The 15,498-nt window shown below is 45.0% G+C and overlaps 1 protein-coding gene across 1 annotated transcript in view; it reads left to right on the top strand.

Annotated features, from left to right (window-relative positions):
- SEC22C (SEC22 homolog C, vesicle trafficking protein) overlaps positions 1-15,498 on the top strand; it is a 72,728-nt gene that overhangs the window by 11,643 nt on the left and 45,587 nt on the right. The window contains 1 exon segment of the mRNA XM_030197699.1: positions 5,310-5,480. Within this exon segment, the coding sequence (XP_030053559.1) occupies positions 5,310-5,480 (171 nt within the window).

Consider the following 15,498-nt stretch of genomic DNA (forward strand, 5'->3'; position numbering starts at 1 on the left):
ACCATTCTTACCTCACCTCCCGCCGCTCTGGGGGTTTTAAATCTTTGATTACCTCCGTCACAGCAGCCGCAGTGAAAGCCCATCTCTAATCTTCCCTTCGTTCCCGTCAGTGTCCCGCCTTCTTCTGACGTCACTTCCTCTTTCCACGAGGGCGGGACACTGACAGGAAACGAAGGGAAGGCTAGAGACGGGCTTTCACTGTGGCTGCTGCGACGGAGGTAAATCAAAGATTTAAACCCCCCAGGGCGGCGGGAGCAAAAAGAGGGATGTTGGGGGGAGAAGAGGGCGGGCAGGTGGACATGGGGAGCGGGAGGGCAGGGGAGAGAGGAGCATCAAAGCCATCGATTGATATGGATGGGAAGGCAGGGCCCAGGGAGAGAAGAGAAATTGCTGGACATGGAGGGGAGGGCAGGGGAGAGAGGAGAGTTGCTGGATATGGATGGATGGTTGGGGCAGGGGAGAGAGGGAATTGCTGGATATGAATGGAGGGCAGGGGAGAGGACAGTTGCCTGAACATAGGTGGATGGAAGGGAGGGCAGGGGAGAGAGGAGGGTTGCTGGACATGGATGGATGAAGGGGAGGGCAGGGGAGAGAGGAGAGTTTCAGGACATGGATGGAGGGGAGGGCAGGAGAAATTCTGGACATGGATGGAGGGAAGGGGAAGATAGGAAGGAGATGCACATGGATGGAGGGGAAGGGAGAGAGAGAAGAAATGCTGGACATGGATGGAGGGAGGGAAGAGAGAGGAAATGAGATGAACTTGATTGGAGGGGAGAAAGGAGAAATGCTGGACATGGAGGGAAGAGAGAGGAAGGAGATGAGATGAGGGAAAAGGAAGAGAGAGGAGAAACTGCACATGGATGGAGAAAATAGGAAGAAGCTGGATCCACTGGACAGTCCAGTCTGCGGAGAACAGAAATGAAGAAGAAAGGAGGAAAGAAAAGAAATAAATGGAAAGGAAGCCCTGGAAACGGAGTCAAGGGAACAGATAAGAGAGCAGCAGAATCAGATACTGGGCCAGTATGATCAGAAAAACAAAGTCACCAGACAACAAAGTGGAAAAAATTATTTTCATTTAGTGTTTGGAATATGTCCACTTTGAGAATTTACATCTGCTATCATATTTTGCAGTGTATAGTACATAAGTACATAAGTAATGCCATACTGGGAAAAGACCAAGGGTCCATCGAGCCCAGTATCCTGTCCACGACAGCGGACAATCCAGGCCAAGGGCACCTGGCAAACTTCCCAAATGTACAAACATTCTATACATGTTATTCCTGGAATTGTGGATTTTTCCCAAGTCCATGTAGTAGCGGTTTATGGACTTGTCCTTTATGAAACCGTCCAACCCCTTTTTAAACTCTGCTAAGCTAACCGCATGTTTCTTTCTGTTTTTCTGGTATTGTGCTGCATGCAGAGTCTAACTTCTTAGGATTTTCAGGTTAATTTTTGAAGAATTTGAATAGGGGCTATCTCTGTTCTGTATATATGACTGCAAGGCCAAGTGTCTGAATAGGGATCTGTTTGTTAGGTTCTGAGATTTTGATAATACATTGTTTTTCAGAGTTGGCAAGACTGTCTGTTCTCTTAATTCCTGGTCTGTATGCTAATTTGGTTTGTGTCATTTTGGGTATACTGCAGAGATTTTGTTTTCCTGGTAAAGGGCTTCTAAAACAGACATCATGTTATGAGACTCAGGTTCTCAACGTTCAAAGTTTATATTTATTTACTTATGGCATTTATCCCACATTAAGGGAGCATTACATTTTTTTTCCTGGAGAAAGTAATGCATTGCCGCCCCCCCCAGGCTCTCTCCCTGGCTATAGCCAGCTCTGCAATTTTGGGGGAGGGGGGGCGCAGAGGTGGACCAGGGAGAGAGAGCCTGTTGTTAAACATTTACCAGCACACCACTGGTTAAGCGTGACCCTGCTGGTAGGCTCTTGCTTCTGCATGTTTTATTGAATAGTCAAAGGGATATAGGAAATCAACAGACCGTAATACATTATTGCATTATGATAGTTTCCATCCCCGCACCTTAAAAAATAGCATTCCAGTGGGGCAATTTCTTAGGATTCGTAGACTCTGCTCTGATAAGAAAGTGTTTATAGAACAGGCAGAGGATATGAAGAACCGCTACTTAGAAAGGGGTTACCCTGACAAGATTGTGCGGAAGGCTTATAAAAGCATTTAATGCTCATAGGGACTGGCTTTTGAATCCCTCTGATGCTCAAAAAGTTACACATAATCCGATAACAGGTGTCTTGCCTAATGAACCTGGAATTTTTGAAATAAAAAAAATAATAAGCATTGGCAGATACTAGGTATTTCCTCGGGTTTTGAATGTAGACCTAGGTTTGCATATTTGCGGTCTAGTAATTTAGGAGACAGTTTGAGTAATAGGAAATCTGTCCTACCAAATGACACTGGGCATTTCAAATGTGCGGGGTGCGTTATTGCCGTTATGCTCTGGAGACCAAAAGTATAAATGTACCTAATCAGTCTAACTACTGATTGCAACTCGGACATGGTCATATACGGTATCACCTGTCCGTGTGGCAAATGGTACATAGGGCAGACTGTCAAAAAGATTAAGCACCGCTTGGCCCAACACCTAAGTAACATCAGATTATCAAAATGGATACACCGTTGGTAGAACATTGGGTGTCTCAGAATCATTCCATTTCTGAGTTACGGTTTTGTGGTGTTGATACAGTTTGATAAAAAGTATTCTGGCAATATTCTGCAAAGAATGATGAACAAGGAACAGAGATTAATATATGAATGGGGTACGGTCTCTCCACGTGGGCTCAACAAGGAAGTAGAGTGGGCTGGGCTGTGAGCTCTGGTCACTGATTGGTCACATATAGCTCCTCCTGCTCTTGATAAATATGGGCAAGCGCCAGCGTTTTAGCAGATTTCGGCGCCATTTTTTCCAGGTCCCTTGAGTGAGGGCGATTCTGTGTAAGCAGCCGGTAATAAGACAAAGGAATAGGAATTTGTACTATCCAGTAGTTATAATACAAAAGAGTAACGCTATATCGTAGTGGGGTGCTGTATCTGCTTTTATTTTATTTTTATTGTAGTTAAATCCCTGAAGACGCCAGGTGGCGAAACGCAGTGCAAGCGTTGGGTTTAATCATTATGGTTATGTCTGGTGCTGATTGTTAAAATTTGGCCATTACGGAAGGTGTAGTAGTGAGCCTATAGGAGAATACCCAAGGAAGAACTGTGACACTAGTAATTGGAAATGATTATGGAATTGTAAAAACTATCACTTGATACCAGCTGTGAAGCTAGAAGAAAAGTTGTTTGATCGGATATGAAAAGAAACCATTATTATGGACACCCGGGAGGGAGTGGAAACACATGAAAAGGATCTGAGGAAGCTAGAAGAATGGTCTAAGGTTTGGCAATTTAAAATTCAAGTGCGAAGAAATGCAAAGTGATGCACTTAGGGAATAGAAATCCTCGGGAGACGTACGTGTTAGCGGGGAGAATCTGATAGGTACGGACGGGAGAGGGATCTTGGGGTGATAGTATCTGAGGATCTGAAGGCGACGAAACAGTGTGACAAGGCGGTGGCCGTAGCTAGAAGGTTGTTAGGCTGTATAGAGAGAGGTGTGACCAGCAGAAGAAAGGAGGTGTTGAAGCCCCTGTATAAGTCGTTGGTGAGGCCCCACCTAGAGTATTGTGTTCAGTTTTGGAGGCCGTACCTTGCGAAGGATGTAAAAAGAATTGTAAGCAGTGCAAAGAAAGCTACGGAATGGTAAGGGATTTGCGTTACAAGACGTATGAGGAGAGACTTGATGACCTGAACATGTACACTCTGGAAGAAAGGAGAAACAGGGGTGATATGATACAGACGTTCAAATATTTGAAAAGTATTAATTCCGCAAACGAACATTTTCGGAGATGCGAAGGAGGTAGAACGAGAGGACATGAAATGAGATTGAAGGGGGGCAGACTCAAGAAAAATGTCAGGAAGTATTTTTTCACAGAGAGAGTAGTGGATGCTTGGAATGCCGTCCCGCGAGAGGTGGTGGAAATGAAAACGGTAACGGAATTCAAACACGCGTGGGACAAACATAAAGGAATCCTGTTCAGAAGGAATGAATCCTAAGGAGCTTAGCCGAGATTAGGTGGCAGAGCCGGTGGCGGGGATAGTGCGGGGCGACTTATACGGTCGGTGCTGGGGGCTGGTGGTTGGGAGGCGGGGATAGTGCTGGGGCAGACTTACACGGTCTGTGCCCTGAAAAGGACAGGTACAAATCAAGGTAAGGTATACACAAAAAGTAGCACATATGAGTTTATCTTGTTGGGCAGACTGGATGGACCATGCAGGTCTTTTTCTGCCGTCATCTACTATGTTACTATGAACCTGAGGCTCCCTGAAAGTGATAAGTGACTTTTATGTTAAGTGTAATTGCAAATTGGTAAGAAAAGTGATAATGCAACTGTGTTGCTAAATACCTTAGCATATTAGTAAGCAACCAACTATAAGTTGTTAACTTGCTACGGGGAGTGATATCCTAGGATATATCATGTGATCTCCTTCAGTTTAAAACAGAGATAATGAGTTTTGTCATGAGAAGTATGTATGTGGTATGAAAGTGAGTGAACGCAGCTAAGAGCACACTGTTTGATATGATAAAACTATAAAGTGGGATTTATAAGAAGAATAAATTGATGCAAATTTGGAAACGCATTTGCTTGATTTATATTATATTATTAATGGTAGTGACTGGATTGAAATATAGGAACTCAGATTAATTACTTAACTATTCATATTCCCTGGGGATATCCTGAAAACCAGACTGGCTGGGTGTGTCCAGAAGATCGAGTTGAGAACCACTGGTCTATCTTGATTGTATTGCAATTTGTTTGTCCTTTATTTATTTATTAATTATTTGTTACATTTGTACCCCGCACTTTCCCACTCATGGCAGGTTCAATGCGGCTTACATAGTAGTAGAATTACAAGTGCTAGGCAGACTATACGGTCTGTGCCGAGCTGGTGGTGGGAGGCGGGGATAGTGCTGGGCAGACTTATACAGTCTGTGCCCAGCAAAGGACAGGTACAAATCAAGGTAAGGTATACACAAAAGTAGCACATATGAGTTTATCTTGTTGGGCAGACTGGATGGACCGTGCAGGTCTTTTTCTGCCGTCATCTACTATGTAATTACAAGGTATAATGCAAAGATACTTGCTAGCCCAAAGTGTCGGAACAGCTTGTTATGAAATGGGGTCGCCCCGCGCTTCCCTGCTTCTGAGTCTAACTGGTGTATTTGTGGCTTGTTTATCAGATGGCACAATTCAAAAGGTGAAAGAGCATTTTAATGGTGCTAGCTGCTCTCAGCCAAAGGAGGATGTCCAGCAAGAGCAGTTGTCTCCAGCCCCTGTTATCCTGCACCTGGAAGATGTGGCAGAGGCGAATGGTGTGGCAAATGGACACATAGCAGCGCACCTGGAGTCAGGTAGACACATGGAGGTTTCTTGTGTTCCACCGAAACCATTTGGGAATGTTTTATAGCCACAGTTTCCAAGTCTGTCTTCAGCTAGTCGGGTTGTCAGGATATCTAGATTGAATATGTGTGTGGTTATATTGGCAACCCTCCTGCCTTAGTTACAGGCAGATGTTTCTCCTGTGTTTGGATTGTGGATATCCTGAAAATCCAGCAGGCTGTGTTGTTCAGACAAGTCTGCTCAAGAAGACAAACTGCTGTCACGCCCTCTTGTCATTTGCACGTTTTTTTTTTTAAAGCTTTGGATGTGCATTTCCCGGCTTTGTAAAATCAGACCTTAGATCTTTTATGCAAGACAAAATTTGCAGTGCCGATTATGCACATCTAAAATACAAATACAGCTTCTAGAATAAGCACAGTAGTGTTATAGGATTGGAAAGTAATCCTGGATGCCACAGCTGCACTGTATAGATGCATTGCCGTTTACTTTCTAGCATTTCTTATGACTCACAAAAACTTTTTAAGGGTCTTGCATTTGATAAGCTGCTTGTGATACAGCCAAGGTGGTTTACATATTATATACAGGCACATCTCTGTCCTAGTGGGCTCAGTCTAGGTTCCTGTACCTGGGGCAGTGGAGGGTTAGGTGACCTTGTTCAGGGTCACAAGGATCTGCAGTAGGAATTGAACCCAGTTCCCCTGGCTCTCAGTTCACTGCGCTCACCTTTAGGCTACTGCTCCACTCCTCTTAACTGCCAGACTGGGTTATACCAGGGGCATAGCTAGACCTCGACAGGAGGGGGGGGACAGAGCCCAAGGGGGGGGGCACATTTTGGCCCACCACCACTTCTGCCCCCCCCCCCCCCGACCGCCACTTCTGCTGCCGCCGCCACCCCCCCCCCCCCGCCGCTGGAAGGTACCTTGGCTGGCGGGGGTCCCCAACCCCCGCCAGGTAAAGCGTTTGTCCTGCGCTGGTCTCATATTGCCTGGCGCCCTGTCCTGTTTTCAGCGCTGTGCACACTCGTTGCCAGAGAATATGGTAAAGGTTAGCTTAGCAGGGTTTAAAAAAGGTTTGGACGGCTTCCTAAAGGAAAAGTCCATAGACCATTATTAAAATGGACTTGGGAAAAATCCTCTGCCTATTTCTGGGATAAGCAGCATAAAATGTTTTGTACTTTTTTGGGCTCTTGCCAGGTATTTGTGACCTGGTTTGGCCACTGTTGGAAACAAGATGCTGGTCTGTCCCAGTATGGCAATACTTATGTACTTATGTACTTTTTGTTCTGATAAACATTATTTAGGGCTACAGTGATCCTGGAATCACATCCCTGACTCTTATGTTAGTCTGTGGACCATACATTTGTTTTATTCATTTTGAACCCAGTTACACAGTTTGCCTTCAGTATGCCTGATGGCTGTCAGCTTTGTAAGCTGTGTGCCATGTGAGAAGACCTTGTTTTGTTGATTTCTTTTACATTTTATAGATGATTTCAACTCATGTCCCCTAGCTCCTAGTTTTTGAGACAGAGAATAATAGCTCCCTGTTTTCTGTTTTGCAAATGATTTTATATGTTTATCTTATGTCTCTTTTTGTACATTGAAGAGTTTCTAGTGGCCTTCTGGCAGTGCTTGCCTACTTGTGTATATCTGCACAGTGTATTCAGAAACAATCTTTTTTTTTTTTTTTTTTTACACACTTCCTGCAAACTTGAGAATAGAATATAGATCTGGGGAAATGTTGATTCTGGAGCTCATTGCCTGTCTGCTTCCTGTAGAACACATCCTAAAATCATCTTCCAGACCAAGTATGCTGTAGAACCTGTGAAGCTTGATGGTTAAATTTGTAGGGTGACCTTTATCATGAGTGGTGCCCGAATATGAGGCTAGGCAACCAAATATTGCTCACTGGGACCCTTCATGTGACTTAATACCACAGAAGAGTTTAAGTGATTTAGAACAGGGTATTTTACCTCAGATGTACATAAGTGGTCACATACTGGGACAGACCAAAGGTCCATCAAGCCCGGTATCCTGTTTCCAATAGTGGCCAATCCAGGTCACAAGTACCTGGCAAGATGCCAAAACAGTATAATATATTTTATGCTGCTTATCCCAGAAGTAAGCAGCGGGTTTTCCCCAAGTCCATTTTAATAATGGCTTATGGACTTTTTTTTTAGGAAGCAGTCCAAACCTTTTTTAAACCCCACTAAGCTAACTGATTTTACCACATTCTCTGGCAACAAATTCCAGAGTTTAATTACACGTTGATTGAAGAAATATTTTCTCTGATTCGTTTAAAATTTACTACTTTGTAGCTTCATTGTGTGCCCCCTAGTCCTAGTATTTTTGGAAAGAGTAAAGAAGCGATTCACGTCTACCTGTTCCACTCCACTCATTATTTTATATACCTCTATCATATCTCCCCACTCCACTCATTATTTTACATACCTCTATCATATCTCCCCTCAGCTGTCTTTTCTCCAAGCTGAAGAGCCGAAGCCATTTCAACCTGTTTAACCCTGGTTTTTGGAGGTTTGGTTCATTATCAAATCAGGAAGGAGAGAGAGAGAGCATGTAAAAGTAAAATGAATTAAAAGTAAAGTAATACAGTTTATGTGCATTGTTCTGAGCTTGCACACCTCTCATCTCTGCCCCATTTGTGGTACCTCCCCTGCATCCTCAGACAGTCTCTCCAGAGTTGATGTCTCTTGCCCAAATGCCAGGCCAATATTCTTCCAGTTGTGTTCTCTTTAGGTGGCAGAACTTGTGTGCTGTGTAGTTTGAACCCATGCTAAGGGCATCTAATGGAGTGAATGATAACTAGGAACAGAATTCTACTTCAGGGTAGTCTCACTTTTAGAAAGTGAAACTTAGAAAAAAGGGGTTAACATTTGAAAGGCTAATATTTTTATCCACAGTACCACACTTGCAGCAAGACTTCTGCAGAGTTCTGTCAATGCAGGTTACACCAGAGGCAGATTGCATGCAGACCAAGGACAATTGAGAATATCTGATGCCAAAGGATATAAGGCAATGTTGGGGGCCATTGTTTGACAGTCGAATCTGGCTGCTCTTACTTCATTGTAGTACGTACTGTTGTTCCTAGGAGAGAGAGCTTTTCAGTCCTCTGGAAAATACCCTGCCTAGTCCACAGACTTTACTCTTTTGAATATCAATGTCTGCTGCTTTGCTTTTATGAAAGTAAGCACATATTAATTTTTAGTAGTCTCACTGAATGAGGCATTTTCTTTTTGCATACTGCTCTGCTGGCTCCCAGTGCCAGAGAAAATATTAATTGCTTATGCGTGGAAGAGTAGTCTAATGGTTAGAGAAGCGTGTTGAGAACCAGGAAACTCAGCGTTCACATCGTGCTTCTCCCACGAAAGTCCTTGTGACCTAGGGCAAGTCGGTTCACCCTCCATTGCCTTAGATGCAGACTTAGGGCCAGATTTACTAGCATGTGTTAATGTGAGTTCTCCGAGGACAAGCAGGCTGCTTGTTCTCACATGTGGGTCGACGTCCGCATTGGTCCAGGAAACGGCAAATTTTTCCCAGCAAAAATAAAAAGTTTTGGCAGAATCTTCTAGCGCGCACCGCGCATGCACGGACAACTTCCCACCCGTCACGTGAGTGTACCTCTTCAGTTTTCTTTTCTCCGCATTGAGGTGTGGTTTTTTTCTGCGCTCCTTTCAGGCCCAGGAAAGAGTCTTCGCAAGTATTCGCTATTTTCTCCTAATTTTTTCGTTATTTTATTATCATTAAAAAAAAAAATTCCCCTAGTGTATTTTTAGTTTTGTTTCCTTTTAAAGTTTCCCTTGTTTTTTCGACGCGGCCGGGTTTTTTGTGCCCTTATTTTTTGTCCCTTATTTTTTGTGCCGTTTTTCTTTTAACAGGCACAGTCGTGTCTTTTGATTTCGCCGAAGCCATTTTCACTTCCATGTCACTTCCATGCCAGTGGCTTTAAACTTTGTACTCAGTGCAACCGGACCATCTCAGGTACCGATACCCATGCCTGGTGTATCCAGTGCCTTGGGCCCGACCATAGCCCAACCGCTTGTAGTCTGTGTCTTCATATGAAGAAACGGACCCAAGTGTCTCGAGAAGCCCGAGAAAAGCTTTTTGGGGCATAAATAGACATAAATAGATTTGCAGAACCATGCGCTGGAGTTGCTAAAAAGCAGAGATAGCTGCCCTGACCTAATATGTAGTTTCCTGTATGTGGTGTCACAAATATGCATATAACAATAGTATACAATAATATGCACAATATACATAGAATGGTTAGGAAACTGCATAAAGATTTTACTTCCCTTAAAGACAAATTGTGCTCGTGTTCAAGCTTCACATACTCTGCTTTCACCCGAATCCATTCTCACAAAGTCAAAGCTTCTGGCCGAGTTTCGCATCGCATCATCAGAAAGGGAATCTGCAACCAACATAAAAGTTATCAGCATATCTAACACACAGGCAGGAGAATTTGTGAGAATGGATTCGGGTGAAAGGAGAGTATATGAAGTTTGAACACGAGCACAATTTATCCTTAAGGGAAGTAAAATTTTTTTGCAGTTTCCTAACCATTCTATGTACCGTATTTTTCGGACTATAAGACGCACCGGACCATAAGACGCACCTAGGTTTTAGAGGAGGGAAATAGGAAAAAAAAATTTTCCTTTTTCCCTCCTCTAAAACCTAGGTGCTCCGGTGCGTCTTGTCCGAGTTCGGGATCGCCCTCCCCTACTCACGTCACGCGATGTTCTCTGGTGGTCTAGTGACGTCGGGGCAGGAAAGAGCCCCCTCTTTCCTGCCCAGCGCGCTGCTCTCCGTCCTCCTGTATGTTGCCTGACGGTCTCGGCGAGATTCAAAATGGCCGCCAAGACTTCAATTCTCGGCGGCCATTTTGAATCTCGCCTAGACCGTCAGGCAGCATACAGGAGGACGGAGAGCAGTGCGCTGGGCAGGAAAGAGGGGGCTCTTTCCTGCCCCGACGTCACTAGACCACCAGGGAACATCGCGTGACGTGAGTAGGGGAGGGCGATCCCGAAATCGGACCTCGCTACCTTCGGACTATAAGACGCACCCCCCATTTTCCTCCCAAATTTGGGGGGGAAAAGTGCGTCTTATAGTCCGAAAAATACGGTATATTGTGCATATTATTGTATACTATTGTTATATGCATATTTGTGACACTACATACAGGAACCTACATATTAGGTCAGGGCAGCTATCTCTGCTGTTTAGCAACTCCAGCGCATGGTTCTGCAAATCTGTTTATGTCTAGGTGCATCTCCTAGTCCTTGAGTAATTTAGTAGGCAAAGTGTTATGTATATTGAATATTTAAAATATTGTTCCAAATGTGTATACATAGACTTTTTGTAAACATATACAGTAATACCTCGGTTTTCGTTGATTTTTTTGTGAAAAATTTGTCTTGGATTTCATTGGTGTGCCCACGTAACCTTGCTGCTAATTTTGCGAAAACGCGTTCTCCTACTCAGTGTGGTGTTTTCTCGTTGTGTGAGCATCACCCCGTGTGTCTAGCCAAACAATTCCATTGCTTTCCAGTGTTTTATTCATATGGAAATAATTGCCTCGGTTTTCGTCAGTTTCAGATTTCGCAGATTGTTTTTGGACGGATTATCGATGAAAACCGAGGTATCACTGTATGTACTTAGAGCTCGGGGACAAAATTAACTAACATTTACTATTGGAGCAGCCAGGTTTGGCTTTGTTGTATGCACATACATTATTTAAGGAGGCGGAACACTTAATGTGCTATGATGGTTCCATCTGTGACACTGCCACATATTCCCTTGGGGATATAATGGTTGGAATGGGTATGGACTGAGAACATTTATAGTATCTCTGTGGGAGGTTAGGTAGTGTTGAATTTGAGTTGACTGATTGGGTAAGATCTGAGTATAGTTTTGAATATAAGTTAGACTCAGGTAGTTATTTAAGTTTCTTCCAGAAATTTAGCGTATAGTTAAAATTTAATGCCAAGAAGTGTAGAGTAATGCACTTGGGGTGCGGAAACCCAAAAGAAAGATACCGGATAGGAGGGGAGAGATTAGTAAGCTCGACTCAGGAGAGAGACCTTGGGGTGTTGGTGTTGGAGGATCTGAAGGTGAAGAAACAATTCGACAAGGCGACGGCCGTGGCCAGAAGGATGCTAGGCTACGTAGAGAGGGGCATAACCAGCAGAAGAAAGGAGGTGTTGATGCCCCTCTACAAATCGTTGGTGAGGCCACACTTGGAGTATTGTGTTCAGTTTTGGAGGCCGTATCTTGCTAAAGATGTAAAAAGACTGGAAGCGGTGCAAAGAAAAGCTACGAAAATGGTATGGGATTTGCGTTGCAAACCGTACGAGGAGAGTTGCCGACCTGAATATGTATACCTTGGAGGAAAGGAGAAACAGGGGTGACATGATACAGATGTTCAAATATTTGAAAGGTATTAATCCGCAAATGAACCTTTTCCGGAGACGGGAAGGAGGTAGAACTAGAGGGCATGAATTGAGGTTGAAGGGGGACAGACTCAGGACTAATGTCAGGAAGTATTTTTTCACAGAGTGGGTGGTGGATATGTGGAATGCCCTCCCGCGGGAGGTGGTGGAGATGAAAACGGTAATGGAATTCAAACATGCATGGGATAAACACAAGGAATCCTGTTTAGAAGGAATGGTTCCATGGAATCTTAGTGGAGATTGGGTGGCGACGCCAGTAATTGGAAACAAAACGGGAGCTGGGCAGACTTCTACGGTCTATGCCCTGATCATGACTGAATAGATAGGGATGGGCTGGAGTGTAAATTTTAAGGGGCTTTGATGTTAGCTTCAGAACTTAGTACAAGAACAGTACTGGGCAGATTTTTACGGTTTGTGCCCTGAGAAAGGCAAGGACAAATCAAACTCGGGTTTCAAGTACCATGTAAAATGAGTTTATCTTGTTGGGCAGACTGGATGGACCGTACGGGTCTTTATCTGCCGTCATTTACTATGTTACTATGTTAATTCGCACTGGGAGCAGTGAGGCATTGAGTGGGTCTCCACCTGCCTCGAGGCCTACTGTTATGCAGGCCCCCCGGGACTGACCTTCGTTGGACCCTGCCCCGAGGAGACGTGAGGATTCCACGTCCTCCTCATTGGTACCGAGGAGTCTCAATGATGGGCGTAGAGCAAAGGCAAAGAAGTGGTACCGGGAGCTCCAGGGCGTCGAGAGAGTCAGCACTCGAGAAGCGTTGGCGCAGAGAGGATCGCTCCCCCTCGATTCAGGAGGTGCTGATGCGTCGGTCTCCTAGCAGCTCGGTACCTGCTCCCAAGCCTCCACAAATTCTGACACCGCTCGACCCTGCAGCCTTCTTCGATGGAGGGTCTCGATGAGTGCATCCGGGCCTTGTTTCCAGAACTTCTGGAGGGACTGCTACGTCAGTCAGCTTCGGTGTCAGGGGTGCTTGCACCTTCTGTACCATCTGCTGCAGCGGTGTCTGGCCCTTCTCCTGCGGCAGACTAGCGTCAGATGCCATGCTCCTGCATTGGGGAACAGGTCTCCTGTATGCGTATCCTCCCATACCTCTAGTAGGGAAGACTTTGCTGAAACTCAAACAAGACTGTGGAACTATTATTCTGATTGCTCCCTTCTGGCCACGTCAGATTTGGTTCCATCTTCTTCTGGAGTTGTCCTCCGAAGAACCGTGGAGTGTTTTCCAACCCTCATCACCCAGAACGAAGGATCGCTTCTACATCCCAGCCTCCAGTCTCTGGCTCTCACAGCCTGGATGTTGAGAGCTTAGAATTTCATCTTTGGGTCTTTCAGAGGGTGTCTCCCGAGTCTTACTTGCTTCCAGAAAAGATTCCACGAAGAGGTGTTACTCTTTCAAATGGAGGAGGTTTGCCGTCTGGTGTGACAGCAAGGCCCTAGATCCTTTTTCTTGTCCTGCTTGAATACCTCCTACACTTATCAGAGTCTGGTCTCAAGACCAACTCCATAAGGGTTCATCTTAGTGCAATTAGTGCTTATCATCATCGTTAGAGGGTAAGCCTATCTCTGGACAGCCTTTAGTTGTTCGCTTCATGGGAGGTTTGCTTTTGTCAAAGCCCCAGGTCAAACCTCCACCAGTGTTATGGGATCTCAAAGTATTCCTTACCCAGCTGATGAAAGCTCCTTTTGAGCCACTGAATTCCTGCCTTCTGAAGTACTTGACCTGGAAGGTCATTTTCTTGGTGGCTGTTACTTCAGCTCGTAGAGTCAGTGAGCTCCAAGTCCTGGTTGTCCATGCTCCTTATATTAAATTTCATCATAACAGAGTAGTCCTCCGCACTCATCCTATATTCTTTCCGAAGGTGGTGTCGGAGTTCCATCTGAACCAATCAATTGTCCTGCCAACATTTTTTCCCCGTCCACACACCTGCCCTGGTGAGGACAAGTTGCACACCTTGGACTGTAAGAGAGCCTTTTACGTGGAGCGGACGAAGCCCTTCAGACAGTCCGCCCAGTTGTTTGTTTCTTTTGATCCCAACAGGAGGGGAGTCACCATCGGAAAATGCACAATCTCCAATTGGCTAGCAGATTACATTTCCTTCACTTATGCCCAAGTTGGGCTGACTCTGGAGGGCCATGTCACGGCTCACAATGTTAGAGCCATGGCTGCGTCAGTGGCTCACTTAAAGTCAGCCTCCATTGAAGAGATATGCAAAGCTGCAACGTTGTCATCAGTCCACACATTCACATCTGACTACTGCCTTCAGCAGGATACCCGACGTGACAGTCGGTTTGGGCAGTCAGTGCTACAGAATCTGTTCGGGGTTTAGGATCCAACTCCACCCCCCCTAGTCCCATTTTTGTTCTGTTCTGTTCCAGGCTGCACTCTCAGTTAGTTGTTTATGGTTTCAGGTCAATCTATGTTATGTCCTCGCCGTTGCGAGTCTCAATTGACCAATGTTCATTGTTTTGAGTGAGCCTGGTTGCTAGGGATACCCCACATGTGAGAACAAGCAGCCTGCTTGTCCTCAGAGAAAGCGAAGATACTTACCTGTAGCAGGTATTCTCCGAAGACAGCAGGCTGATTGTTCTCACAAACCCGCCCACCTCCCCTTTGGAGTTGTTGTTAGTTTGTTTCTATGCTTTTTTATTAAACTGAAGAAGCACACTCATGCGACGGGCAGGAAGTCGTCCGCGCACGCGTGGTGCGCGCTGTTAGCGTGCCAGAAGACTGGCAAAACTCTTTATTTTTGCTGGGAAAAATTTGCCATTTCCTGGGCCGACACGGACATCGACCCCACGTGTGAGAACAATCAGCCTGCTTTCCTCGGAGAATACCTGCTACAGGTAAGTATCTTCGCTTTATGTACTTAGGGAGCAGTTCTGTAACTGGTCACCACCTTCTAGATGCCCCAGGGTCGAACAGCGAGAGCTATTGTATAATGGCACTTGGGTGCCAGATTTTGTTATTACAGCGGTTCCCAGACACTGGGTTGGGATCCCAAATAGGGCCATGACATCAGAAACTGGGCAGTTCCCCCTCCTCTGCACCTCTTGTGACTTATGCCCAGTAGTGGCTTTTGAATCGGTGAATGTTCACAGGCGCTGCCTCCTTCTCCTGTTAGACTGGAAACCCATGCAGAGTACTGTGGTCTTTGAGCGCACAGTAACACAGGGTCCTGTGCTGACTGCTGCTACTGTTGTCAACATCACTGCTGCTGCTGCCACCGTCTTCATGTTTCAGATAAAGGTGGAAGGGAGGGGGAAGAAGTGCATGAGAAAGGGGAGGGGATAGCAGGTCTGCTGTTTTGTTTTCATCATCTGGGATTACATGGCTTTTTAAGTGTAAAATGGGGTCATTTGGATAACAATTTGGGAAGCGCTGTGCTATGGAAAGCTAATGCAACCCGGTATTTGGCATGTCTTAGGTTTGGACACCTGCAGTTACACTGGTGATAAAAGAAATTTTTAATGGAAGGTGATTTAAGTTTTATATTTGCTTTTTTTTTTTTTTTTGTAATTTTCTTATACTTTTATGACAATGTATTTCTAC

Source organism: Microcaecilia unicolor, chromosome 1, assembly GCF_901765095.1.
Source record: "Microcaecilia unicolor chromosome 1, aMicUni1.1, whole genome shotgun sequence".
Classification (NCBI taxonomy): domain Eukaryota; kingdom Metazoa; phylum Chordata; class Amphibia; order Gymnophiona; family Siphonopidae; genus Microcaecilia; species Microcaecilia unicolor.